Source organism: Acinonyx jubatus, chromosome C1 (assembly GCF_027475565.1).
Source record: "Acinonyx jubatus isolate Ajub_Pintada_27869175 chromosome C1, VMU_Ajub_asm_v1.0, whole genome shotgun sequence".
Lineage (NCBI taxonomy): Eukaryota > Metazoa > Chordata > Mammalia > Carnivora > Felidae > Acinonyx > Acinonyx jubatus.
This window is the reverse complement of record NC_069381.1, coordinates 8,649,526-8,677,361: the sequence shown is the minus strand read 5'-3', so window position 1 is coordinate 8,677,361 and position 27,836 is coordinate 8,649,526. Positions and strand designations below refer to the sequence as shown.

Sequence of the window (27,836 nt, the reverse complement as noted above, 5' to 3'; positions counted from 1 at the left end):
TGCCAGCCACGGGCTCTTAAACCTCTCCCTGCAGACACTCGCTCGGACACGTGCACACTCACTCACCCAAGCATCTCCCACTCTGTGGTGTGAATGATCTTTAATAGAAACTCTCCTGTTTCTGTCTGTCCGTCTCTCCAGAGGCATCGGGACAGGGTGATTCACTGCAGTGTGCGGACATCTCACTCCCTCCCCCCACGCAGAGGATGGAGCTATGGCATCGATGCCTTTCCTGTCTCCTGGGGGGTTTCTGAGTCATCATCTCCAGGGGACAACATTCTGCTCCCACGACAGGAGCCACGGAGGAAGGGGCTTCAGCAGTCCTGGGGGCAGGGAGGGGACGTGAATCTGATCCGGTCTCTGTGTCTGCCGGGAGCAGAAGTCCTGGGCTGCAGCTCTGCCCGGGAGAAGCTCCAGGGCTCCCTTCTCACACCTAGAGCACCTCTGGGCAGCCGGTTAAGCCCTTGTTCTGCTCAAGTCCCGCCCCACGGAAGAAGCAGACAAAGAGGACTGGGTATTTCAGGAAGATGGGTGGGAAAGGGCAAGTTGCCACAAAGCAATGAACATGCACTGCTGACTACAGGGCGCCTCCCTGGGCTGGGTCCAGAGCACCAGGAAAGCCCCAGCCAAGGAGGTGTATTCTGCCTCTGGCTCGCGGCCAAATCTCTCCGATGGTGGCTCCAAGAGCAATGGAGGTCAAGAGCCTGGAGGCTGGTCCAGGTTCCCTGGGGCCCCGACGCCCCAGAGTGCTGCCCGGCAGTGGTTGTTGGCAAAGAGGAAGAGGTCCGAGGTGGCTGGCCTGGCCAATTAGGGATCGACGAAGGACACGGCGATGTAGCGGGTGCCCCTGGTGGTGGGGAGCCCCTCGTGGTAGTGCGTGAGTCGCCCGGGGTGCATGAGGGTCCAGCCTTTCCGTGGGGCTCGGATGGAGCAGTTGTAGCGCAGGAACCGACAGCCCCCGCCCTGGGAGACAGGAAGTGTCCGTTCTCCCACGGGAAGCTGGGCCCTTCCCCCGCCGCCCTATCCCCCACCGGAGCCACTGCAGCCCAGTGTCCTCAGCCCAGTCTGCCGGGGATGCCTTGTAGAGTGACAGCCACAGCTGCCTAAGGAGGACACTCAACTCAGCAAAGACAGAGGGAGCGAGAGCACTGGCCTTGAGTCAGGCAGCCCTGGGCAAAGGTTGGCTACATGCTTTACTAACCCAGGCCTCAGTTTCCCCTCCCAGGAAACAGGCATGAACCTCACAGGGTCATGAAAATTAGGTGAGATGATCCAGGTAGGGGCTCAGGGCCAGGTTTCTCAACCTCAGCACTGTGGACATTTGTGGGCAGAAAACCCCCCGTTTTTTAAATTGTGGTAAAATGTATGTAATTGAAACTTTACCATCATAAACATTGTTTAAGTACACAGTTCTGGCGGTACTTTCGCTTGTGGGGGGGCTGCCCTGGGCACCCCTGGCCTCTACTCACTAGATGCCAGTAGCACCGCCACAGCTGTGACAACCAAAAATGTCCCCAGGGGGTGGGGGGACAAAACCGTCCCCTAGGCGAACCCCTGATACATGGTAAACTCTCAAAAAAAATTAGGGGATGCTTGTGTGGGTGTCCTTCACTGTGGCCAGCCCAGGACTGAGTCCCGAAAATGCTTAGAAAATAGCAGCTTAAAAAAAAAAAAAGAGGGGCGCCTGGGTGACTCAGCCAGTTGAGTGTCCAACTTTGGCTCAGGTCATGATCTCATGGTTTGTGAGTTCGAGCCCCACGTTGGGCTTTGCGCTGATACTGTGAATCCTGCTTTGGATTCTCTGTTTCCCTCTCTCTCTGCCCCTCCCCTGCTGTCTCTCTCTGTCTCTCTCTCTCTCAAAAATAAACATTAAAAAATTAAAAAAAAATAGCAGCGTAAGGAATGAGTGAATGAACAATGAATGAATGAATGAATGACTCCCTAGCTGAGCATACCTAGAGGCCTTCCTTGGGACCTTGAGGCCCCCAGAGCTGTCCCCTCTCCACCCCACATCCTCCTGGTTTCCCTGGCTCTCCCCTCCAACCACCAGCCTGAGCCCCACACCCAGACTAAGCCCGTCCTGCCATTTCCAAGGCAGCCTCTTCCTTCTGAGACTGATGGAAACCCTAATCTCCTTATCACCAACAGCTATCAGGCCTCGAGTACTTACTGCAGGTTCCCATAGGCAACCACCTGAATGAGCTCAGGGAACTGTCACAGCAGTTCTGTGGAGGGCCCTCTACATTTTCCCAGCTAAGATAGGAGGAAACTGAGAGCCTAAGAAACATGTCTGAGGCCACAGAGCTGGTGAGTAGGTAGGCAGGTGCCGGTTTACGCAGTCTGACCTCTGACCTCCCGTGCCCACGCTCCACTGTGTCTGAAGTCCTTTCCCCCACAGACCTGGCACCCTCTCTCACTCTCTCTGGTTCTTGGGCACTGGGCCCCGCAGGCCCTGCAGCCCCAACCACCCCGTGAGCAGCTCACCTCGTAATCCACGCCGACCCGGTTCAGGGCGATGTTGACGGTGAAGGTGGAGGCGTCGTGGTGCGGCATGAGGGACGGCTGCTCATCTGGCTTGTAGCGGACAACAAAGGCCAGGTCGAACTGGGCCTGTGTCAAGGGGGTGGGAAAGAGAAGCAGCTGGACAGAAGCCGCTGAAGAGCAGGAGAGGCAGGGGTGCAGAGGAGGGGCCGCTCACGCAGTCTTTGGGATGCTGGCTCCCTGAGGGCAGGTTTGTTCAACGCCGTGTTCCCCCGTGCCTGGCACAGGGAAGGCTTTCAATAAAAAACGTGCAGAGAGGGGAAAGGACAGAAGGAAGGGAAGGAAGAGAAGGGAAGGGAGAGGAGAGGAGGGGAGGGAAGCTAGGGCAGAAGGAAGGCAGCTCATCCTTACAACCCTTTATGGCAACTATGCAGGCTGCTGATTCGTCCGTCAAGGGCAGTGCCCAGGCAGTCAAAGCAGGTGTCTGGAGAAAGCCTTGTGTGTGAGGCGGTGATCAAGGGAGGGAAGGAGCGCAAAAGGCAAAGGGGCAGTCAACAGGTACTCAGTGGGGAGCTAAAGGGAAATTGAGAGAGGAGTGAGTATGCTGGCCAGCGAGCCGGGGGCTTGTCTGCAAGCCGGGCAGAGGCATCCTTGAGGCAGGATTTAAGGACACGAAGGAAGGAGTCAGAGGAGTGATGTCATAGGCTGGCATAGGAGGCAAGGCGGGCTGCCCCTACCCTGGACTCTTCCAGAGGCGCCCCCACCATGGGAGGAGACTTCACTCCCACCTGGAGACCAAACATTCAGGCCTCTCCCACAGGCTGGGACCACTCTCTCTCCTTCCCCCCACTCTCCTCTCCCTAGCCACTCCCCCCCCACCCCCTCCCTGGCTACATCCCAGGCACACCCACCCTGGTATAATAGCCTGGGTAGAGCTTCTCGGTCATGGGGGCGATGTACTCCACCAGGAACTTGTGCCATTCCCGCTCGAAGCTGATCTGGTTCATGTGGATGTCGATGGTTGGTACGTTTTCGTAGCCACCCTGGATGCGGTTGTCCTGGAAGTGACCAAGGCGAGCGTGGTAAGCAGAATTCTAAGACGGCCGCCTGGTGTGTGGACTGCCCAACCGCCCCCACCCCACCTGTAAACACGATGGGATGAGGTTAGGGCAGAGGGCAAAGCGAACGGGCTCTGCAGATGTCACTGAGGTAACAAGTCAGTTGACTTTGGGTTGATCACACGGGAGAGTGCCCCGGGCGTGCCTTTAAATGAGCATCTTGAAGAGAGAGACTCTCCCGCTGGCCTGGAGGAAGCACGGGAATGAATTCTGCCACAGGAGCTTGGATTAGGACCCCGAGCCTCACCTGAGACCCCAACCCTGGCCGCCCCTCGACTGCAGCCTCGAGAGACCCCTGAGCAGAGGACCCGGCTGAACCACATGTGGACTCCTAGAAACCCGGAGATGATACACGGGTGTTGTTTTATGCTGTTGAGGCTTCATGGTGATTTGCTACACCGCAGAAAAAACCAGGTGCAGAGGGTCACAGGTTGGCTCAGGCACTAGAGTCCCAGCACTGACCTGGTCCCGGGAGCACAAAGGCTGGCCAGACCCCAGAAAGCATGGGCTGTGCCAGTTCCTGGCCTCCGAAGATGATCTCACCACCAAAGCACGTGGATGAGGCTGGTAATCGGAACCACTGGTTACTCCAGCTGCCAGGTCAAAGGTTAGCCAGGCTCTGAGGCACACAGGCCCAGGGCCTCATGTGCCTTTAAAAATGCCCCCTGAACTTTCTGAACTACAAGTACGGGATTCCTCTTCCAGGGAACCACACAGCCTCTCAATCCAATATGCCACTTGCTTCTGCTGTCTGGTGAATGTGGCCTTAACGTCCCTAATTCTTCCTCATCCCACACTTGCTTGTTCCTCCCCCATTACACACCCAATCTGGTAAAGGAAGCTAAATCATTCTACTAACAAACCAGGAACTGGAAATCTAGAATGCGAGATTAAGGCAGCTCAACGTCACCGAGTGGTCATGGCAGCTTGGGGACCCATACTCCACCCCATTTCTTAAATCCCCTACTCCTCAGTGCCAGAGCACCCCCCGGAAGAGTCCCAGAGAGAGGGGTGCCTGGGCGGTTCAGTCGCTTAAGCGGCCGACTTCAGTTCAGGTCATGATCTCACGGTTTGTGGGTTCGAGGCTGACAGCACAGAGCCCACTTCAGATCCTTTGGCCCCCTTTCTCTCTGCCCCTCCTCTGCTCATTCTCTCTCTCAAAATAGATAAACAAACTTAAAACAAACAAGCGAACAAAGTCCCAGAGAGGTTGGCCAGCTTGTCGGGAGAACAGCCCAGAGGGCAGGCTCCCCCACATTTCCCAGCCCAGGCACCTGGGCCCCCACCTTGTTATCTCCCAGAGACCACTGGCCATAGTGTTCCATCTCCTCCACCAGCTCGTCACAGGCCGTCTCCGTGAAGATGGGGAACCAGTAGACATCTGGGCAGGGCTGGGGAGGGCGGGGATGGAGGGGAGGACTCAGTCACACGGGTCCGGGTGGCACCGCTGCCTCTTCCCCTACCTCCCCCACCCCCCTGTGGAACCCGCCACAGGCAGGGCCCCTCAAGTGGCCCAGGCCCTTCCCCATACCCTGGTCCGTGAGCTGCTAAAGGGGGAAGGAAACTGAGCTCAGAGCTGGCCTTTCTCAGCCAAGGTCACAGAACTACCGGGGCAGAGCCAGGAAGGGAACGTGCGTACGGAGGGAGGACAGCCCAGCAGGCTTCAGGGCAAATAGAGAAGCACTGTTTCTTACTACTGGCCCCTGGTCCACGGTTGAGACCACATTTGGGGACATTTTCCTCTTCCTCGCCTGGGCCAGGAGAGCAACCCAAGGTCCCGAGGCCCCTGCAGACTCCAGCTGGGAAGTACCAACAGGAGGAAGGACCAGCCCACTGCCCATGCTCTTGCCCAAGTGCTTCCAGAGCACAGAAAGATGCCCCCCCTTCTCTCCTGGGGCAGCTAATTGCCTTCCCCTGCCCTCCATCCCCCTCAGCAGGTGTAGGGAGTGCATCAGTACCTTTGTTCCCAGAGGCACCCAGTCCTTACCATCTCTACCAGCTTCCCTGCCAGGGCCTTGGTGTAGTTCTCGTGGATGTACTTCTCCTTCCAGTCCTGGGGTGGGGGGAGGGGAGTCGGTTGGGGTCCTCAGGCCTGGCCCGGGCCAGCCGGGGCTCACTCTTTGCCCGACTCCATGGGATGCTCCAAGAGGGGGTTCGTCCCCCTCCCAGGCCCCCTGCAATGCGGGTGAATGTGTGCACGCCTGGGGGAGGGGGTACGCACCATGCCCCACCGGGTGCAGGTGTATGATCTGGGCACACAGTATGCCTGCAGGAGCTGGTGTCTTCACGTGTACCTACATGCGTGTGCATGTGTGTGCAGGTCTGCGTACAGGCATGTGCATGTGCCCAAGTCAGCCATAAGCTCACAATGTCTAGGAATGCCGTCACCACTTTCTCCTCCTCTGATCTTCTCGACACCCTCAGAAGTGAGTGAGGCTGAGACAGTATGCCCATTTTAGAGCTAAGATAACTGAGACCCCAAAGGTCGAGCGGCTCAACTAAGTCACAGCTGAGGGTCCACAGACCCAGGCCTGACTCCTGGTCTCCCCTCCACTAGATGGCGCTGCCTCTCCAGAGCCCGCATCTCCCAGCCCAAACCCTGCCCCACACGGTCCCCGGGGTGGAGGAAGGCAGGTGGCAGGTAGCCCTCAGAGCCCCAGCCCTTCTCAGGGTGAGCAGGAGTCCCCTTACACCACTGGCTCGCTGGGGTCCCTTCCTCTCCCTCCCCTGCCCATCCACCCAGGACCTCACCTCGGGGTTGCTGAACACCTCCCAGAGGTCGTTGTGGAGGTGGCTGGTCTGGTAGCTGTCCAGGGAGAGCAGGTGGCCAAAGGTGTGCCGGTTGGTCAGGTACATGAACACATCCTGGGGAGAACAGGACGGATGGAAGAGAGCCCCTCTCCCCCACCAGTCCCAGGAGAGAGAGGCATGGCTGCAGCCTCCTCTGTCCATCAAGTTGGAGATCAGGGAACCAAGTGCGGGCACCCCATCTCGTCTCCCTAGCACCCGGCCAGGCCTGACATGGATACAATCAAGGAGGGCTTCCTGGAGGACTGAATGGGAATCAAAGAACCAATGTTGATGGTGTAGAAGCAAAGAATGGTGTCTGCTCCTGAAGTTCAGAGCACAGGAAGACACCATCATGCTGCCACATTTAAATAAAAATAACCACAGTCGGGGGCACCTGGGTGGCTCAGTTGGTTGAGCATACGACTTGGGCTCAGGTCACGATCTTATGGTTTGTGAGTTCAAGCCCCATATCGGGCTCGCTGCTGTCAGCCTATCAGCACAGAGCCCACTTTGGGTCCTCTGTCCCCCTGTCTCTGCCCTTCCCCCCGCTCACTTGCACCCTCTCTCAAAAATAAATATGCTTAAAAAATAAAATAACCACAAAAACATATTGGGTGGGGCACAGGGAGAGGGCAAAGGCGTCTCTTTGGCACATTACTCGGGGTACATTTAGGTGGAGAGTTTAGGGTTTTTTGGCTGTGTTGAAAATGTCAATAAAACAGACGCTGTGAAAACTGGGTCCACTAAAATGGTCCCCACGGACCCTAAGGACCAGCCCTCATGCCTGATGCCCCGAGTGCCCCCCCTCAGGCCCTGGCATCTCAGAAGCTCGAGGCCTAAGGCGACAAGATCCAGACCACCTTCTCCATCAATGGCCCCCCCGCCCCCCCCCCCCCCCGCCAACTGCCCAGCCCTGCCGACCTGCTGCCGGATATTGGCACAGAAGGCCATGTCGGGGTCCAGCTTGCTGTGGTGGAACAGGTCTGTCTGCAGCAGCTCAGCCCGCAGGGCACTGCCCTTGATCAGGTAGATGTTGGAGATGTAGGGCACGTTCCAGACGCCACTAAGGGTGAGAGAGGAAGATGGAGGGGGCTGCAGGCCGTCATAGGCTAGAGATCAGGGCCCCGGGGGAGGAGGCAGTCAGAGGCCGGGAGGGCACAAGAGTGCTGACTTGATTCCCCTACCCTGGGCACATGGGCTCAAGACAACTGCCAGGAAGTCCTTCCCTGTGTCTGACTGCAGTCTTCCCTGCTTTGGGTTTCGCAGGAATTCGAGGGCAACAAGGACGGGAATATTGGGGGAGGACGGGTGAGGGCGTTCCCATCCCGCAGGTACTCACACGCGCCGCCCCTGCACAATGTCCACATAGTCCTCGGAGCGGGCATAGTAGCCATCTGCGCTCAGGGCCCCCCAGAAGTTCGACCACAGCCTCCCATGGCGGGTCATCAACGGGGCGATGACGTTCCTGAGGAAGGGAGCACCTCAGTGGGAGTCTCCCTGCCCACTGGGAGTTTGGGGCAGATCTAATTAGGTGCGGGGCGGGGGGTGGGGTGGGGGGAGGAGTGCCCTTTCAACCCGCAAGTGGGGCCTGGAGGGGGGTGGGTTGGCCCATCTGGTTCGTGCTCCCTCCAACAGGGCAGCCGGGAGCGGAGGGCAGGAGGGGCGGCTCGCAGCAGGGAGGAGGGAACATCTTGGACCAAGACAAGGTTGCCGGGCTGGGGCAGGCCCAGGGTGGGAGGTGAGGCCAGGGTGAAGGCGGAGAAGAAAGGCATGGCGGGAGGCTGGGGGGGGACTGAAGCGGGGGCCCGGGCTTGGAGGGCCAGCCTGCTGCAGCCCACCCACAGCCTCACTTGTTCTGCTCGATCAGCAGGCGCAGGGTTTTAGGCTCCGTCAGGGCCACGTCAGCATCCACGCTGAAGTAGTAGGTGCAGCCACGGTCCTGTCGGCACAGATCCCTGCAGGTAGGGGTTCCGGGGTCAGCAGAGGGGTCCCAGGGTCCCAGAGCAGTGCTGCAGCCTTACTCTCCAGGCCTGCCCCCCTCTGTGACCACAGGGAACCAGCCAAAGGTCTTTAGAGGGGTCAGGCCAGCCCTGGTGCAGGTTGGGTCCGGCAGCCTTGACCCCGAGACCCAAACCCTGGGCTGTTAGGCTCTCAAGATGAATGCCCGGAGCTCAGTGACTGCTATCAAGTGCCCTGAAAACCCTCGTACTGGGGAGAACACGGCCCACAGACAGGTTCGTACACCGCCCAGGGCTAGGGGTAAACCGGTTCTGCCCCTTCTGAAGTGTAGTTTGGTCACCCGTACCAAAAGCCTTACAAATTTATGCTCTTTTTGTTAATCTGGCCCAGGGCTCAGCAACGTACAGCCCGTGCTCCAAATCCAGCCCACTGTCTGGTATCGTTGTAGGTCGTGAGCTAGGAATGGCTTCACGTTTCTGAATGGTTGGGGGAAACGAAAATCAAAAGGAGTCACATAAAAATCACATGAGGGGTGCCCGCGTGGCTCAGTTGGTTAAGTGTCTGAGGTCGGCTCAGGTCATGATCTCATGGCTCGTGAGTTCGAGGCCCGCGTCGGGCTCTGGGCTGACAGCTCGGAGCCTGGCGCCTGCTTCGGATTCTGTGTCTCCCTCTCTCTGCCCCTCCCCCACTCATGTTCTGTCTCTCTCTAGCAAAAAATAAATAAACATTAAAAAAATTTATTTTCAGGGGCGCCTGGGTGGCTCAGTCGGTTAAGCATCCAGCTCTTGGTTTCGGCTCAGGTCATGATCTCATGGTTCAGGGGTTCAAGCCCCACATCGGGCTCTGTGCTAATGGCACGGAACCTGCTTGGGATTCTGTCTCCCTCTCTCTCTGCCCCTCCCCTGCTCGCTCTCCGTCTACCTCTCTCTCAAAAATAAATAAATATACATTTTTTTTAAAGTTTAAAAAAACTTATTTTTAAGTCGTATGAAATTCAAATTTCAGTGTTCAGAAGTAAAATTCGTGGGAGCACAGCCACGCCCATCTGTGCTACAACCTCAGGGTCAAGTGGGCGTGGCAGAAGAACCTTCCTGGAGGTTCCACAGCCTCGGATCTGGACTAATTCTTCCACAGTCAACAGGGATTACTTGTTTGTTTTAATTATAAAGGCAAAATCAGAGATCGTCTCTCGAATTGTCCTTGTTTACCTACTTCTGGCTTTCCAGTTCTTCCTCTTTCTCTGATTTGCTTCCTGCAGCCAAATGACACTGCTCAGCCCTACCCAGGAGCCCCCAGGTTGGCAGGGCAGTGCCTATTTCCCCATTTGACAGTTGGGAACACTGAGGCCCAGAGAGGGGCAGGAACTTGCTGGAGACCACACGCAGCCTTCTGAACCCCTCTGTCTCCTGGCCTGATGCCCCCTGACAACACGGCCGCCCTGCCCACTACCATCAGCAGAGATGACCGTGGTGCCCCAGCCCCCAACTCACGCGCCCACGTTCCTGGCGTCAGCGTTTGCCACCCGAACCTCAGGGCCCACCAGTTTCACGGACTGGTACTCGCTGCCATGCTCTGCCAGGAACTGTTCCACTTGAGCCTTGTGGTGTTGCTCCTAGGGGTGGGGGATGGGAGGGTGAAGATGGGGACAGTGGTTCCACCCCAGGACCACAGCACCCTTGCTCCTGCAAGCCACTCCCCTTCATTCCTAACACACTCTTGGCCATTGGCTTTCCTATCTCCAGACCTCTGCCCATGCCAGCCTTTCTGCCTGGAGTGCCCTTTCCCAGCCATCCCTGACCAGGCCAGGCCTACCAGCCTCTTAAGAGCCTCTGTCACTTGGACAGCATCCCCGACCCCATATCCAGCGTCGTTGATTCTGCCGGTCTGGAGCGAGGCCCAGGGACCTGGTTCGCTACAAAATGCTCCGCGTGATCCTTGGACTGCACTTTGAAAAACAACAGTCCATTCCCCAGGCCCCTTGCAGGGGGAAGCGGACAAATCAAGATTTTTAGGATCAAACCCAGGATTCAGAGCGAAGCCCGGCTCTGCTACCATTAGTTGTGTGACCTTGGACAAGCCACCTCACCTGCCTCAGCTTCCATTCCCTCCCTTGTAAAATGGGAGGGCAACTGAGCCTAAGTCCCAGGGTTCCTGTAAGGAGGCGACAAATCAGACCGGGCTCACAGGTCTTTAAAGACTGCCTGTGACAGTTTTCTTTTTCTGCACAAAAAATGAGAATTCACGTCTCCAGGGAAGCGGGGAGACTCCCAAGGGCAGGGCTGACACCCTTCTCCTGTTTCCACGTGGCACAGTTGAACTAATGTCTGTGACACAGGCAGAGCTGAGCCGAGTGTGCGGCCCCAGGGCCCTGGGAGTGGGGTGCTGACTGTCGGGGCTGAAAGGTCTCAGAAAGGGGTGCTGCCGGATGACAGAACATTACGGGAGACAAGAAGCCTTGAGAACAGAGAGAATTCGACGGCGTATCTGGCATCCCGGATGCCAGGGAAATGAGGTGGGACTTTATCCAGCTAGGAAGCGGGGGAGAGGGAAGGAGCTAGGAATGCCGAACCTGGGCCTGCTCCCCACAAAGCAGCAGGCCTCAGGGCCTTCCTTGATTCCCCAGAGGGTACTCAGGGAATGAGAACCAGTTTGTCACCGAATCGAATCAGGAAGGACCGACTGAGGCAGGGAGAGAAACAATGACAATGATGACAGCTAGGAGCACCTGTCATGTGCCTGCCCTTCCCTCCTGTGTGTTTCCCGTGCCCACTTGTTTAACCCATGCAGCAATTCCACGAGGTCGGCACGATTCTAGCCCCATTGAATAGGTGAGAAAACTGAAGCACAGAGAGGTTGAGCAATGTCACACAGCCGATACAAGCAGTGGCCCTGGGATTCAAACCCGGCCAGTCTGACTCAAGTCAAGCCCAACGCCCACGTCCATTTGGCCCAGAGAGTGATGCTTCAGTTAGTTCCGGAGATGTCTCAGGCCACCCCGTGAGGCGAAGCCTTGACCCAAGCCTCACGGCGACCCCACCAAGTGCCTGCTACTCACATGGTTGTGAATGAAAAGCCGCATCTGTTTCCGGGGGTAGTGGAGGCGGAGGAGCCGCTGGAAGAACAGGGATAGGAACGGCGTGGGCTGTTCGATGAACACGCCGACCAGGACTGTGGGCAGAGCTTCATCCTGCACGGGGAGGGGGCGGCATGAGGGGCTGGCGATGTGGCCACCGGGCCACTGCCAAGCCCCTAGGGTGGCCTGAGGGACCCAGAGCCAGAGGCAGAGGCATGCAGACTTAGCAGGAAAGGGGCCTGAGCCAGGGAGCTCCAAGCAGGATGTGCAGACAGGCAGAGGCAGGGACTGACAGGGAAGCAGAAGGAAGCGGGAGGAGGTGGGGGGGTCCCTGCTGGGCAGATCACGTGAGCCTAGACTTGGAGCCAGGACCAGCTGATGGCCTGCTGTCACACAGCTTGGCTGGCATGGGTTTGCAGCGAGCCATAAACAAGGAGTTAAGGGGGCGCCTGGGTGGCTGTGGGTTGAGCATCCAACTTTGGCGCAGGTCATGATCTCACAGTTTGTCAGTTCGAGCCCCGTGTTGGGCTCTGTGCTGACAGCTCAGAGCCTGGAACCTGCGTCAGATTCTGCGTCTCCCTCTTTCTCTGCCCTTCCTCGGCTCGTGCTCTACCTCCCTCTGTCTCTCAAAGATAAATAAACAAAAAATATATATATTTTTAATATGAATAAACATTTTAAAACAAAACAAAACAGGGGTGCCCAGGTGGCTCAGTCAATTAAGCGTCCAACTCTTGGTTTCAGCTCAGGTCATGATCTCACGGTTCACTGTCAGCACAGAGCCTGACTGGGATTCTCTCTCCCTCACTCTCTACCCCTCCCCCACTCATGCTTTCTCTCTCTCTCAAAATAAATAAATTTAAAAAACAAAAAAACCAAAAAAACGAGGAATAAGATCTGTGAGTGAGTGGAAGGCAGCTATAGGAGAGGAATCAAGCTGAAGGAACCAGAACTTTGGCATGGCCAGGGGGGTGTGCATGAACAGGAGCCATATGTAATCTCAGAAGGCTTCCAAGAGGAGGTGCCTGGGTGAGGAGGAAGAGGGAACCCCAGACAGGAAGGTTATCCCTTTACCTCCCACCAGAGACGATAGTCTCTTCCAGACTCACTCATCCTCCCCATCTGCGAGGACCAAGCGCCCCATGTCTGGCAGCCTTACCCCTATGCCCCTGAGGCTGCGCAGGCCCTCGTCACACACAGCGCAGCCTGTCTCAAAGGTCCAGAAGCGCGGGATGTAGTTGCCCAGGTAGTTCAGCTGCAGCTGTAGGGAGACGTGAGGTCAGAGATGAGGGGTACGGCTGGCCCCACCCACCTGTAACCACTGAGTCACATCCCTCTCAGCCCCTGGTGTTCCCACACCCCAGCCCTCTAAGGGGACAGGAATGCGGCTTTATTTGGGGCAGGTTTTGGAGAGAATGTTCTGGTGACCTGAAGATCACCGAAGCTGCTCTGGGGGCCCAGGGAGGACTGGCAGCCTGATACACTTTTATCTCTGGATCTGCTAGAAGCTTGTAAAATGCAGACTGCTGCCTGCCCCCCACCCCAGAGAGTCCAACCGAGCAGGTCTGAGGTGGGGGCAGGAAGTCTGCTTTAATACCCTCCCCTTTCTCTCTGACACAGTGGGGGGAGTGGAGGGGGTCGGGGACCACACGTGAAGAAGTGTGCTGTGAGCCAGGGCTGGCTCCCCGGGGCATGTGAGGTCCGGCCCGCACCCCAGCTGCTTCTTAGCTCCAGAAGCGCAGGGACCAGTCTGTGCTGCTCATGACAGACTATGCCTTATGTCCTTCCTAAATGTTTGCTGAATGAAGAAACAAGTCTGCCCTGGGATGATGGGGTACGGATGACTTGGGGCAGCCCAGCTGTGGCCTGGATGGGGTCAGCAACCTCCTTTCTGTCCTGGGGTTCAGCAGGGATGAACATTACTGACCGTCACAGCAAGGAAACAAGTCACCATGCTGAACTCAGATGTGAGGACAGAGGCAGCCAGGGGGCAGCGGGGCCCAGGGGGGCGGCTCTGACCCCAAGGAGAAGCGGTGGGGTCCAAGTGAGAGCAGAATTGAGCCTCTGGCCCTGCTCTCACTCTCCCCAGGGGCTTGGGCCTCTCCCTACCTTGGTGGGCCCATTGCCATGAATCAGGACCGGAAGGGTATCATAGGCAAGGTTCCTCGCTCTCACGTGGCCCATTTCAAACTTGAGCACCACCTCATCTGGGGGTCAGAAAGCACAGAGACATCCAGTATCAGGTCCAGAGGCCAAGTTCAAGTCCTAGCCCCTGCTCAGGGCTTGTTCTGGGCTATTAACATCACTTCTTCGAGCCTCAAGTTTCCTCGTCTGTGAAATGGGGGTAAGAGCGGGAGGGCTCTGTGTTGGACAAGCAGTCAGCACCACTCCTAGCACATAATGAACACAGAATCCACGGCAACCCCCAGTATTTATGGTGATTACTTATTCAAGCCAGAAGCAGGAGATGGGAGAAAACAAAGACCTGAAACATCCCAGCTAGAGAAGCTCCAGGGACAGAGCCTTGGGGGTACCTGCTCCGACAAACGACAGACCTGGAGAGCAGCACTGAGAATGTGCCAGCCCTAGCAGAAGGCCTGAGCAAGGTGGGGGACAGGTCCTGTCCTGGTGGAGAGACTCCCTCGGGCAGGATCCTGACAGATCCTCTGACCCCATTAGACAGCAGGAGGTAGCAGCCCATCCAACAGTTACAAATGCAGAGGAGTCTTCCGTCAGAGGCCTGGGAAGACACTGGGGAGGGAGGCCCTCCGTGTGGGTGACCATGTGAAGGGGCCCCTCTGCGCAAGTGCCTGGCTCCCCCAAGAGACGCTCAGGACTCAGCTTCTTAGTCTAGGTTCCTGTGCTTCCAGAAGCCACAGACAAAAGGGTGTGGCTTTTCCTGCACCTTCCTGGGAAAGGACTCATTTGATTCTCAAAAAATAAGATTCCACTTATCCCATAAAATCACCAAGCAGCTATTGGGTCCAACTATCCTTTTCTTTTTTTTTTTCCAACTACTCTTTTCTTAAGATGTCCATCAGCTTCCTGTGCCAGCCACCTGGGAGGTGGGAGGGCAGGGAAGGAGAGGAAGCAGGAGCACCTATAAGAACCAGGGATGCAGGGCTGGGGACAGGTACCTACTGTGCACATCGCCCACCTGCTCCCAGGCTGAATTGCTGCCTCCTCCCCTGGTGTCCTGCAGGCTCTTAGACTGACCTCTTGGCCCTCCTTTCTCCACCCCCAGGGAAACACAGCTCTGCCCCAGGACATCCAAGTGGCCTCTGGGACCTGGGGATGGGGCAAGTGACCTCCTGGAACAACAGCCAGAGGGAAACCAGCCTCTTCTCCTCCTTGGGCTCAGGCCCTGCCTGGAATCCTCATCGCCTTATTAATGACTCTCTTAGGATCTCTCTCCCCGTGGGAGCCGCTCACCCAAGGCTCCATCCAGATTCTGGAAGATACGGCAGCGGTGGTCCAGGGTGATGTTGATCCGCTCCTGTAGGAAAGAGAGCACTGGGCTGCAGCAGGGACAGGCCCTGGTGGAGGATGGGGCTCTATCACGCCCAGTGTGGGGAGCCTGCCTTCCTACTTCTGCCCCTTCCTCCCCCCAACACCCGCTGTGCCCTGGCACACCAGAATAGCTCGGAGCCCTGCGATCTACTGGTCCAGTGGCTCTACTCACAGAGAACCAGGGACTTTCAGAATTAGAAGGCATCTAAGGCAACAGCTGGTTCAAGAATAACAATCATGACAACAACAAATGTTTTTCACTTTACTGTCAATCACTGATCTAAATACTACATAAGCATTAATTCATTCAATCCACACAACATCCTTTTTTTCTTTAATCTTCAAAAATTTTTTAAAAATGTTTTTATTTATTTTTGAGACAGAGAGAGACAGAGCATGAGCAGGGGAGGGGCAGAGAGAGAGGGAGACACAGAATCCAAAGCAGGCTCCAGGCTCTGAGCTGTTAGCACAGAGTCCGACATGGGGCTCGAACTCACGGACTGTGAGATCATGACCTGAGCCGCAGTCGGACGCTTAACCGACTGAGCCAACCAGGCGCCCCAATCCAAACAACATCCTTATGGGAAAGTCCCACCATCACCACATTTTACAAATTTAAAAAACAGGGCACAGAGAGGTTGGATAACTTGCCTAAAGTCACACAGCTAATAATTGGTTAAGCTGGCATTTGAACCCCAGGAGCCCGGCCCTGAGGTCCCTGTTCACTGCACAGGGCTGCCTCTTCAAGATCCAGCTGTGTCTCATGGAGCCCTAGGCCAGGCCAACAAAGGCAAGTGGCATGCTAGGCTCAGCCCTCATCCCATAGAGAGGGAAGGGGACTCCCACAGAGTCCACTTTTATGATTTGGACCCTGGGCTTCTGCAAATGATGTCACCCGAGGCAAAGGGGAAGGAGGAGGAAAGACTGAGTTAAAAAGATCAAGTTCATGTTTCTACCGCACAAGTCCAGCTGTTTCATTTCATTAGTTCATGGATAATAAAAACTGAGGCCGAGAGAGGGGAAGTGACTTACCCTAGGTCGCACAGCACCACATGGATGGAGGTTATGGGGACAAGCGGGGAAGAATCCAGGAATCCTGACCCCCTCCACCCAAGGACTCTCTGAGTTTCCTGCCTGCCCGGAGGACACTGGCTAGTTTGGGGTGACACTGGTCCAGACCTGCCACCTTCAGTCCCTTCGACGACTCCTGCCTCCCTTAAGGCAGGCTTGGAGGTCATGGCACAGGTCCGGCCAAGACCTCTTCAGCCCCCAGAAACCTGCCCCCCCCCCAGGCAGGGTGGGGCAGGGGCAGTTCAGCCTGTCAGTTCCTTTCAGTACCATCACCCCCAAAAAGGAGGCTATGAACTCCTGTCTGGCTGACTTGAGTGTCCGTGAGGGTGAAGGCCCCCACTGTCTTCTTCGCAGCCGCATTCCTGCCCTGCACCTGACAGCGTCTCACATACAACAGGCGCTCAATAAATAGCCGCTGAACACCTGAGTGAATCTGCGAATGACTAAGTGGGGGCCCAACCCACGGAGTCAGGGGGCACTGCTCCCACTATAGCATCAAGATCCAGCGTCAAGATCCCCCCCGCCCTGCCCCGTTCCTCAGCCCCACCCGCCGCCCCTTACCCTCTTCTCTGGGTCCAAGAAGATCTTGGTGTAAAAGAGCTGGTCACTGTCACCGTCCTGGCCATCCCACTCGGCCACCAGTTTGCTGAGGCTGGGGGCATAACCGATGAAGCCTGCGGTTGGTGGGGGACACACAGAGACAGACACTTAGCTTCCGGCCTCTAAACCAGAAGCCTCTTCCCAGACTCTGCTTTCATTCATCTCTCACTCCTTTACCTCCTCTTAGAGGTCCTCCTGGATTGAAGGGAGGTAATGTCTGTAGGCTGAAAGCAACCTGCTAGTTCATGCCACTTGGTGACAAGTTCCCCCTGAGCTCACAGAGAAAGATCAATGGTATCCACTAACCTGAACCAAATCAGGTGCCGGGCACCACGTAGGTGGTGAATAAATGCATCAGAACAGGAGTCCCTGGAGAGCAGAGCTGGTAGGACATAGGCTTGGAGCCCCTTTTCTACAGTTATCTGGGAAACTTGGCCCAGAGAAGGGCAGAGGCTGGGCCAAGGTCACACAGTGCATGGGGGCTTAGAGGGAAAAACCCACACAGCTCCTTGGCCACAGTGCAGACTGGAATGGAGAGAAAAGGGAGAAGGGGCCAGCCAGGGAGGGCTCCACCCCAGGGAACACCCCCAGCCTTGGGCCAGGACCAGGCCATCTAGACTGTGCTAACTCTCTCAGCCAATGGGGAGAAGTGGCTGCCGGAGACGAACCCCCTTCCGTGGCTGGACAGAAGAATCCAGAATAAAATATGGATTTTACTCTCCATGCAATAAGAAGGCATTGAGTGATGCGTGTGGCTTTGCGCCTGGCTACTGGGTGGAGAGCGGACTGGAAGGGGTGAGGGCTGAGGCCGGCAGAGCAGGCAGGAGGCTACTGCAAATGGCCGGGAGCCAAGTGAGGCGGCAGCAGTGGGGGGTGGACACGAGGGCAGAGTCGAGATCTTTCAAAGTGGGAGTGGCGTCACCAGCCCGCTGACTGAGAGGCGGTGGGGGGGGGGGGGGGCGGCGGGACTAAGGGAGGATATTTGGGGGTGGCTCTGGTTTTGATCTGTGCAGATGGGTGGCTGTTTACAAGATGACGAGGACTGCAGGGGGCAATATGTCCCGACAGCAGCGGATGGACCCCTCTGGAACCCGCCCAGCCCCACCGCGGCCTCCGCGCCCAGACTCCTCACCTCCAGAGCCCAGGAACCTCTTGCCATCGGACACTGCCGGGTACTTGGCCTCCAGCCTGCGGTCAGGGTAGATAAGCTCCTCGGCCGAGAAGACCACCTGGCTCCTGGCCTGCCGGAACTTCTTCAGGAGCTCTCGAGGCCCCGACGCAAACACCACGTCATAGCTATGGCCAGAGCCGAGGAAAGTGGGGGCGAGGCAGAGGTGAGCAGGGGCTCATGAGGCCACCTTCTCCCACGCCACCCCTGGGCCACGCCAGGGGAAACGGCTCTGCCCTGCTGTCTCTGGCCCAGCCCGTGGCATTGCCACCCCACCCTGGGCAGAGATGGTCCCCACCTCACACTCAAAGCATGGCTCACCCCACCTGGGCAGGGCCCCCTGCCCATCTCACCACCCCTGGGAATGGTCTTTTCTGGGCTCACAGGCCCCCTCAAACAGTAGGCAACCTTAGCTAGAGAGAGTCCCCCCTCACCCCCGATATCCCGCAAGGGCTAGAATATTCTAGAATATTCTCTCTGGGCCCCACCCAGGAAGCCCCCAGCCACCTACCTGTCTGTGAAGAGAATGACCAGGTTCTCCTTGTCTGCGTGCTTCTCCAGAGCTTTCTTCAGCAGCCGAACCTTCAGCCCTCCACCTGATGACGCCCCCTTCTCCCCATTCCAGTCTTCCCCCAGGCCCAGTGCCTGAAGAGAAAGGCCTCTTAATGTGGGCTTTTGGTACAGAACTATCTTGCCAGCCAAAATTCTACCCCTGCCTGAACAGTGAACATCTTTGCCTGTCTGTCCAGCACCTCCTCCCTCACCTGTGGGGAAACCATTCTACACCGTGTGTGAGGCTGACAGAGCTCTGGGGGTGGAGGTGGGGGTGATGTGACCACACCTGGCCAATCAGTGTCCCATCCTTCCCCCAGCCATGGGTTTGGTCATGTGACCTAAGCATGGCCTGTCAGACTCTTCCCCACGACTGTTCTGTCCCAACTACGGAAAGGCTATCTAGTTCTGTCGAGGTTGAGAAGCTGAGGCATGTGGGTCTGTGACTGGTGGTCATCCTGCCACCATGTAGAGAGAGCATGCCTGCAAATGAAGGCCAAGAGAACCTAGAGATAGAAAGACAAAGCCCTAACCATGCAGCTCGAATCCCTAGATCCAGCTATGCCTGAAGCAACCCTCTGCTTCAACCTGCATTCATGTGAGCTAATCCATTTTCTTTCTGGTTTAATGCCACTGGATTGCAAGCCGTGTAGGCAATGCCCTGGTCTGCCTTGTCATCATTCCAGCCCCAGTGCCTACCACTGTGCCTGACAGAAGGAGGCACTCAGCACACTCAGCTAAATACTGGAATGTCTCCCTGCAGGGCTTAGCCCCCATCCTGCACACAGAGGACACCAGAGGACAGCTCGGCCTCTGTTTCTTTAGAGCAGAGTTTATACAGGTAAGATCTCCAGACTACAGCCGTCTCAAAATCCCTTGGCGGGGGAGGGGGGAGGAGAGAATTGGTAAAATGCTGGTTCCCAGGCCCTGCCTTCTAAACCAGCCCTACTCCCCTAGCATTAGCATTGCCCCATAGCCCTCCTGTCTCACTTTCCCCACATTCCCAACTCTGGCACCTCCCAGACTTTGCTTACATTCTCCCCTTCTTGCTTTTCCTAAGTCATTCTCCTCTTTTGGGCTTCCAGAAGCTTTCCCTGTGGCCCCAATCAGTTTGGGAAGGGCAAAAACCCAGCTCCTGGACTCACCCGCTACCCCGCGGTTGTCCTGGCCCCTTCCCCCCACCGGGAGCCTCTTACCTGGATCTTGTAGTTGAAGAACTGTCCTGAACGCTTGAAGCGTCGGAACCCCTCAGTCTCCTTCGTGGCCACCGTGAGGACTAAGAGGTTGTCTATGGACAGAGGACGGCGTGGTGAGTGGGAGTGGAGGGTGAGGAGAGGTGACAGGCAGGAGCAGGTCATTGTTCCTACATGTGTCAAATCCCCGCAGGATGTGCCCTCACGCCCACCCATTACAGACAAGGGCACAGGGCCCGGGTAGGAAAGATGTACGGAAGGTCACTCAGCTGGTTAATGATAGAGCGGGGACAGAACCTGGGTCTCCTGGAATCTCCTCCAGGGTTCTGTCCCCCTGGGAACTGAATGACACGACAGGAGGCGTCCAGAACAGAAGCGTCCGCACCTTGCATGGTGGGGCTGGGTTTCTCTGGATTTAGGGTGCCGTGGCCCCAACACGGAAGCGGAGGGAAGGGTTCGTCCTGAATGCCAAGCACCAGGGGGACCTCTCTAGCCGATGCTGGACATGAGCCCAGGGATGGCCACCTGCCTGCACCCAGGGCGCACACTGCTAATCCAACCCAACAGCCTTTCCTGCTGAGCCTCTCTGCCAACACGTGAGAACCTCTGAGTTGACCCTGAGTGGAAACGGACTTGAAATCCTCAGCTTTGGCCAGAATAGCTGTACTACCTTAATAAGAGACTTCTCTCAGGCTCTGTCGTGTGGCTTCACCTCTGCAATAGAACCTGCTGAGGGGCGCCTGGGTGGCTCCGTCGGATAAGCATCTGACTTAGGCTCAGGTCACCATCTCGCGGTCCACGAGTTCCAGCCCCGCGTCGGAATGCGTGCTGACGGCTCGGAGCCTGGAGCCTGCTTTGGATTCTGTGTCTCCCTCTCTCTCTCTGCCCCTCCCCAGCTTCTGCTCTCTCTCTCTCAAAAATAAATAAACATTAGGGGCGCCTGGGTGGCGCGGTCGATTAAGCGTCCGACTTCAGCCAGGTCACGATCTCGCGGTCCATGAGTTCGAGCCCCGCATCAGGCTCTGGGCTGATGGCTCAGAGCCTGGAGCCTGTTTCCGATTCTGTGTCTCCCTCTCTCTCTGCCCCTCCCCCGTTCATGCTCTGTCTCTCTCTGTCCCAAAAATAAATAAAAAACGTTGAAAAAAAAATTTAAAAATAAATAAACATTAAAAAAAAAAGGCTACCCAATTGATTCTGATTGCAATCAGAGTTAATCACCAACTTAAGGAAATCATGATTCATTAAAAAAACAAAAACAAAAACAAAAAAAACCCTGCTGAAAACAGCTCCCCAGGGGGCATCTCTGGGAGCCCTGGGGAAGCCCCTTCCAGATCACAGTACGAAGGGGCACCTGGCTGGCTCAGTCAGTAGAGCATGCAACGCTTGATCTTGAAGGTATGAGTTTGAGCCCCACGCAGGGCAGAGAGATGACTTAAAAAAACAAAACAACACAAAAAACAAACGACAAACAGTACAGTGGTCAACCCTTTATCCACAGGAAATGCATTCCAAGACTCCCAGTGGATAGGACCGCTCCACAGACAGTACCAGACCCTATATACGCAATGTTTTTTCCTATGTGTATGTATCTACGATAAAATGTGATTATAAATGAGGTACAGTAAGGAATGAACAATCGTGAATAAAATGGAACAATTATAACAACATACTGTAATAAGCATCATGTGGATGTGGCCTCTCTCTCAACATATCTTACTGCACTGTGCTCACCCTCCTTGCGATGATGTGACATCTAAATGCCTACCCGACGAAACAGAGTGAGCTGAATGACACAGCACTGTGACATAGTTAGGCTGGAGGATCATCTGCTTCCGGACCCTGGTTGACCGTGAGTAACCGAGGCCGCAGGTAAGGGGAGGGTACTGTTACCCACTTCAGGGAATGCCAGACTAATTCAGTGAGATCAGGCCTGTAAAACCCTTGTTGGGTTTTACTAAGAGCTATGACTGTTGCTGATCAGTGAGAGGCAAACACCCTGCTTTGGCATTCAAGGCCCTCCCTGATCGGCCCAGTGATGTACTCCTTCCCTCCATTGAGTGGACGAGATCTCCCCCAGCCAGGGGTCTCACCTTGCTGAGCTCCTCCCCTCCTACCCCAGCTCCCTCTCTCTGTCCCCTTTCGCTAATCTTCCTCCAGGTCCCAGAGCCAGTGACAGTGACACCCCTTCCCTGCCACCACCTCTATGAAGCCTTCTGAGATTTGTCCTGACCTCTCTCCTGCCTTTAGAGGTAGGACACCCCCCCGCCCACCACCACCACCTTTGTAGCACTTATTACCATTTCGTGGGGTCCAGGACATAATGCTTTCCTGGGTGAACTGACCCACCAAGTGGCCAGGCCAACACAGGCAAGTAAGGCCTTCCCATACACCCCCACCCCCTAAAAACAAGAGAAGCCTGGGCTGAAAGAACAGAAGCATCCCGCTTGGCAGAGCTGGCGGAGCTGGGCAGACTGCTGGCCCCAGAGCAGGGGGCAGCTCAGAAGATTTTGGCAGGAATCCACTGGAAGTGGGCCCAGGGCCCTGGGGAGGAAGGGGTAGATCCACTAGGTAGGTATGGAAAGGGGAGGCCTCACCACCTGACCTTGGGGGCCAGGAAAGAGGGGTGCTGCTCACACTTGAGGAGAGGCTCCCCCAGTTCTTGCCAGGATGGTTAAGTGTCCCTGCACCTCCCCCACCCCCCCACCCTCGCCGAGCGAGGAGAAGAGAGTGGCTGGCTCTGAGGCCCTCCTGTCCTTGGCAGGGAACACTGGGACAGGGAGTGTCACATTTCATAGATGGACAAAGCCAGCATGTGTGTGTGTGTGTGTGTCTGTGTAAGTTGGTGGATCAGGGCTCCTGAAGACAGGCTGTGGTGGGAGGGGCTTTGGGGGGTAGGCATCTCGAGGTTCCTTTCCTGAGTTCCTCCTAGCAAAAGAACGGGTACCCGATGGCTAGCCTTTACCAAATACCTTTGGTACGCAGGACTCGGTTCTAAGCACTTTACTCTCCTAACTACCCACTCTACAGTTAGAAACCTACGGCTCAGAGATGGTGAGTAACTTGCCCAAGGGAGCCAGGAAGTGGTAGCACCAGAATGTGGTCACAGACGTCTGGACCCAGAGTCCCCTCTCTTAACTTCTGCACGCACTGCCCTGGCTTGGGGCAGTGACCAGCTGTCTGTCTCTCCATCTGTCTGAAAAAAACCCTAGCTGAGGTTGAGGAGAAGGTCCCAGGCTATGCTGGACCCTCCCCACCCACCCAGCCTGTCTCTTCTCTGATTTCCAGGATGATCCCAGGAGGTGATGCACCAGTACAAACATGTTCCTTGTCCCTTTGCCAGGCCAGGCTCCTGTCTTTATTTCCTTGGCCTCCCTCCCCCTCCCTGGGGCTGGGACTGAGCGTGACTCAGGACGTCTGGTGTATACCGTCTGGCCTTAGGGAGCACGGTGGGTAGGTGACTCTAGTAAGCACTACCACCGGTTGAGCCCTTGCTAGAAGCCACATGCCACACAAAGTGTGTTACAGTCATCACATTTAACTATCGACATCCCATGTGGCAGGTGATAGTTCTACCCCTCCCTTCTATAGGCAGGAAACTGAGGCACAGAGAGTCCAAATGACCTGCCGCAGGTCACGGAATCTTGCTGGGAGAAGGGAATGAGCTGGAATTCCAAATTCCTTGTGTTCTTAACCTCCCCATTTCTCTGTCCAACATCCTGGAAGGCTGCAGACCAAATCCAGCATTTCCAGCCGCCCTCTCTCAGGCATCCCCAACGTGGACATTCGGCTCCAGTCACCCGGCAGGCAGCCAGAGCGCAGGGCATGCCACAGGGTGTCAACGTGGAGGATTCGGTATGGAGCACCAGGGCCCTGCCCCCCCTGCTTTCTGGCCGGTCCGGCCGGCCCACCGGGGACCAAAGCCAGGGTCCGCACGAGGCCTGCCACCCAGGGCTCTTGGCCCTCCAGACCTGCTGCCCAAAGTGCAGCACTGGTTTTCCCCGACAGACAGGCTGTGATCCAGGATCAGAGGTGAGCAAAAGGCAGCAGAGCAGAGCGGCAGACAGACTGCTGGTGAGTAACTTAGCTTCTCTGTGCCTTTTATCTGTAAAATGGGGTCATAACAACAATAGTAGTACTTTCCTCCAGAGACTTTCGTGAGCACTGAATGAGCTAATGTCCGTGAAGTACTTAGCATAGTACCTGGCTGCGGGTGCCACATGTCATAGGGAACGTCCCGAGAGAAGGGCATGTGTGTGGCCAGGTGCTGCCCCGGAGGTCAGGGATGCAGAAAAGCCACCTTGCTGAGAGCAAGAATGATGGGGACAGGCTGAGCCCAGTGGCCTCGGGGAATACAGATCCCTCTTTGGGGTCCAAAGAGAAGGCTGGGGACGCAAGATGGCTCTCCAGGCACGGTCATGACGCACCCAGTCTGCTCTCTGGGGAGGTGGGAATGAAGCTCCTCCCCATCCTCCGTGCTCCCCCCAGGCTTGAACAGAAGCCATAAACGGGGCTGCAGAATGGCAGGAGATGTACATTCCCAGTGCCCAGGAGCCCGGCGTGCCTCTCCTGGGTCTGAAGCCCTACTCCTTTCTGCCCCTTCAGTCCTCCTCGGACACTCCCTCCCCCCACACACATCCAGCTGGGCCCGCCTGACTCCTGGGACCTTTCCACTCCCTGCCTGGAACAGCATGACCCGGGACCCCCGCCCACGCCCTGTTGACTTCCCAGAGCCTTGGAACTTGGCAGCTGTCAGGCTCCAGGTGGGCCTTCCCTCTCCATGGCCAAACCGAGGCCTGCAGGGACAGGCGGGAGCCCAGGGAGAGAGCAGTGATCAGCTAGAAGTCTCTACAAAAGGGAGAAAGGACCAGGTCTATGGGAATTTGTTCATTTGAATGTCGCTTTGTTGACCGTCTCTTTCTGTCTCCCACATTGGTCTGGGGGCTCCCCCAGCATAGGGCAATGTCTCCCTTCTCAAGCATAGGGCATTCTGGGAGCAGAGGGCTGTATCCCCACCCCCCCCCCCATAACATTGGGTACCTACTGAGGTGAGCAGTTCTGGGCCCACCCACCGCTAAAACTGGGAACTCCCTGAAGTGAAAACCCCATCTTTCTCTCCATGTGCCAAATCCACGTGCGTGTGGGTACAAGCTGCAAAGAGCGCCATTCCTGAACCTACCCACTGGAACATTCCTCAGCAGCTGCCCCATCCCAGCCACCTGGCACCGACCGGGCACCCCAGCCCAACCAGGGAAAGGGAGGAGCTGGCCTCTCTGGGGGGTGCTGGAGCGTCCCCCACTCCTGACACCAATCAGTGGGCCTGCAGGACCAACTACCCTCCCACTCTGTCCTAGCCAGCAGGCTGAGGGTCCCACCTCAGCTGGGCCTGGGAGAGTTGAGCAGGCTCCTCCAGACAGCATCTCTGACCAACAGCACCCCACCCCCACCCTGTCCAGACAGGGGTCGGCGGAGATGAGCAGCGGGTCTGAGTCCCAGTCAATGACCCCACCTCCAAGCACCTACCACGACCCGAGACCAGGTGTTTAACCTTTTGGGCCCTCAGTCTTCCTATCTGCAAAACGGGCTAATGATTCCTTACTTATTAAAAGGATCTGGATAGAGTAAGGGAAGAAAAGGGCCTCAACCTGAGAGGGGCTTGACGTTAGCTCCATGTCTGGCAAACTGTTACCTCTTGTCCATCAATCTACTATCTACTTACGATCTACAAGGTGCTCTGCCTGGATCATCTCAGTCACACACTCAATCCTGCACCTTTAATGGGACTCCCTTCTGTCTCCTCTGTCCCCTCCGGTCACCTGCCGGGGCCAGCACGCCTGAAGCCTTGTCATCGATTTGGTCCCTGACTCACTTCTGTGGGCTTCATTGCGGGAGCAGGAGGTTTTTCTCCTTCAGTGGTCTGAGGCGGAGGGAGCCCACATCAGCAGAAGCAGGGGAAAGAGAGGCCCAGGAAACAAAGGCTATTATAGGGCGCCTAGCTCCTGGCCAGCGAGTGGACCCAGGCCACAGGCCTTTGGCACACACTGTCAGCCTAGCCCTGTGCTCAGCACCTGCATCACTGGATTTTTTTGACCTGTTTTACTACCCTGCTGGGATACTCCAGGAAAGCAGGCGGTGCTGGGTCCAAGAAATAAAATGCCAGTATAGGCCAGGTGTTGAGCTGAACCCTCACCAGGAGGCCTCATCTCCTGGAATCCTGGTCAGAGCACTAGGACTCAGGTACCACTGCCCCCACTTTGCAGGCTAGAACACCAAGCTTCATGGAGATTAGTCACCACGGGCTTTACCGCTAGGAGATGTGTGGCCTTGGGCACAACCTGGCACAAAGGAGGTACTAAGAAACGGTGGTTCCCATCCCCTCCCCTGGTGAGGGTGTTCTATACCACCATCCTGCCTCCTCTGGCTCCCGGGTTCTCAGGAAGGAGGGCAGACAAAACAGGGTACCATGGTCGGATGGCCAGTTCAGCTCTGCTTTGCTGGGATTGCCCACAGGCTATGCTCTCCTCCGGGCTCGCAGATGTTCAGCAGGCAGCCCTGGAGGTGACCCAAGGAGCGGTGGGGAAGACACTAGCACCTACTCAGAACGATGGGGCACACTCTGAAACCTGCCCTGGGGATGTAGAGGGAACCCTAGACACGGAGTCCAGTGGGTCTAGAACCAACCACTCCAAGACTGGACAATCCTGGGTAGTCACTGCACCTGTCTGAGCCTCAGTTTCCCCAGGCGCAACCTGGAGAGAGTTAAGACCCACCCAGCAGGTGCCCCACAGACAACAGAGGACTGATATGACAGTGTAAACGGCTCTGCCATGTGAGCCACCCCCTCCTCTCCCCACCCCAGTGGCTGTGATGCCTACTGTCTCTGAGCCCCGCTCGGAAACCAGGCACCCGTGGGTGTCAATCCTGGTTCCAAGGCCCCCAAGCTGTGTGATCTTGGGCAAGTGAGCCGACTCCAGAACCTTACATAGTGTGCCCCGCTGGAAAAGGGGGTAATAGAAGAGCTCGCTTCCGCGGGTCGAGATCACGCTTAACCGATAGCTGGCCCATAATAAGTGCTCCCTAAACAGTAGCCATTGGTATTACTGTTATGAGAGCTATTATGATTTGGATGGACCTCGGCTGTCCCTCCCCTCCCGGCTGCACGGACGTGGGAACCGCAGCGCCAACAGAGGAAGTGATTTGTCCGAGTCACCAGCGAGTCAGTGGCCAAACGGCCGGAACCCGGATCCCCTCGGAAGCCCAGGCCTCCCGTGCAGCCCAGACCAGCCTCTCGGCCCCAGGCCGGCCCGCGCGCTCACCCTCCGGCTTGGCGTCGCCCTTCGCTTCGGCCAGGAGCAGCCAGCCCAGCGGGGCCAGGAGCAGCAGCGGCCGCATGGCCAGGGTCTGGGGACGTCCGGACGTTCCCGCCGCGCTCGCAGGCTGGAAACTTCGCGACGGGGCCCGCGGTCCGGCTGCCACGCACGGGGCCCGCCCCGGGGGCGGTGTCGTGCCGCCCTCTCCTCTCTCCCCGCCGCCCGCCCGGGGGAAGGCTTTTCCCGAAGACTCGCCCGAACTGGGGCCTCGCGGAGCTGGGGCGGCTCCCGGGTCCTTCCGCCCGCTCGCCCGCCTACCGTTCTTCTCTGGGGCTTCTATACCGCAGGGAGCGGGGGATACGGGGGTGTTCGGGGCGGTCAGGGCCCTCCGCACCCCTGGAGAGACCCCACCCCCGGCTGCTGGAAATGCAGAAAGTGCATCACCATTCACCAAAAAAGGAAATCACTTAATCCGCCTTTAAGTCCCTGGGCGGCAAACAGAACCTCTAAACCAAGAAAGGTCTTGCTCTGAAGTCGCCGTGTTAAGTGAGTGAATGAAAGAAAAGGAAGCAAGGAAGCAAGGAAGGAAGGAAGGAAGGAAGGAAGGAAGAGAGTTAGTTTAGTTAGTTTAATGGGAGTTAGTTTAGGACCTCCAAGGGCTCCTGGCACAGATGTCAGCCAGGGGCATCCAAGTCTGGGGAAAGAAAGGCATCCTCCCTTCCTAGGAAGAAGCCCTCAGATCGGGAGCCTCTTTCCGGCAGAGTAAGCTCCAGAGGCGTGGGTGGTTGGGTGCAGCTCTGGGTGCGGCAGGCCCCCCTCCAAACCCTGGAGGGGCAAAGGGTGGCTGGAAGAGGCATGTCTTGGATGTTAATGAACAGAGTAGGCCGTGCATAGGTCCTGGGGAAAAGAGAGATCAATACCCTAAGACTGCTTCAGCAAGGGAAATACTCTATCAATGTCAGCGGGCATACAATATGACCCCACTCAGTAAAAATACACTCTCGTGAATACAAT

The 27,836-nt window shown here is 56.7% G+C and overlaps 1 protein-coding gene across 1 annotated transcript; it reads right to left on the bottom strand.

The window, feature by feature from the left end:
• Nucleotides 1-85: 85 nt before the first annotated feature.
• PLOD1 (procollagen-lysine,2-oxoglutarate 5-dioxygenase 1) lies at nt 86-27,009 on the bottom strand. Its single transcript, XM_027060391.2, has 19 exons — nt 26,829-27,009; nt 19,519-19,610; nt 18,282-18,415; nt 17,735-17,898; nt 16,564-16,676; nt 14,854-14,917; nt 13,531-13,628; nt 12,581-12,682; nt 11,404-11,535; nt 9,839-9,960; nt 8,240-8,344; nt 7,729-7,854; nt 7,311-7,452; nt 6,351-6,464; nt 5,587-5,652; nt 4,886-4,990; nt 3,393-3,539; nt 2,485-2,610; nt 86-963 (listed from the first exon to the last, which is right to left on the bottom strand). Exons 1-19 carry the CDS (start codon nt 26,902-26,904, stop codon nt 808-810), a joined length of 2,184 nt encoding a protein of 727 aa, XP_026916192.1. The 5' UTR covers nt 26,905-27,009; the 3' UTR covers nt 86-807.
• Between the last annotated feature and the right edge of the window lie 827 nt (nt 27,010-27,836).

Coding starts and splice junctions, on each gene's coding strand:
- PLOD1 (XM_027060391.2), bottom strand. CDS start 26,904: ATGCGGCCGCTGCTGCTCCTGGCCCCGCTGGGCTGGCTGCTCCTGGCC. Junction 7,855..8,239: donor CTGCTGATCGAGCAGAACAA/GTGAGGCTGTGG, acceptor TCCCTTCCTCAG/GAACGTCATCGCCCCGTTGA. Junction 2,611..3,392: donor ACCCAGGCTATTATACCAGG/GTGGGTGTGCCT, acceptor CCCTTGACACAG/GCCCAGTTCGACCTGGCCTT.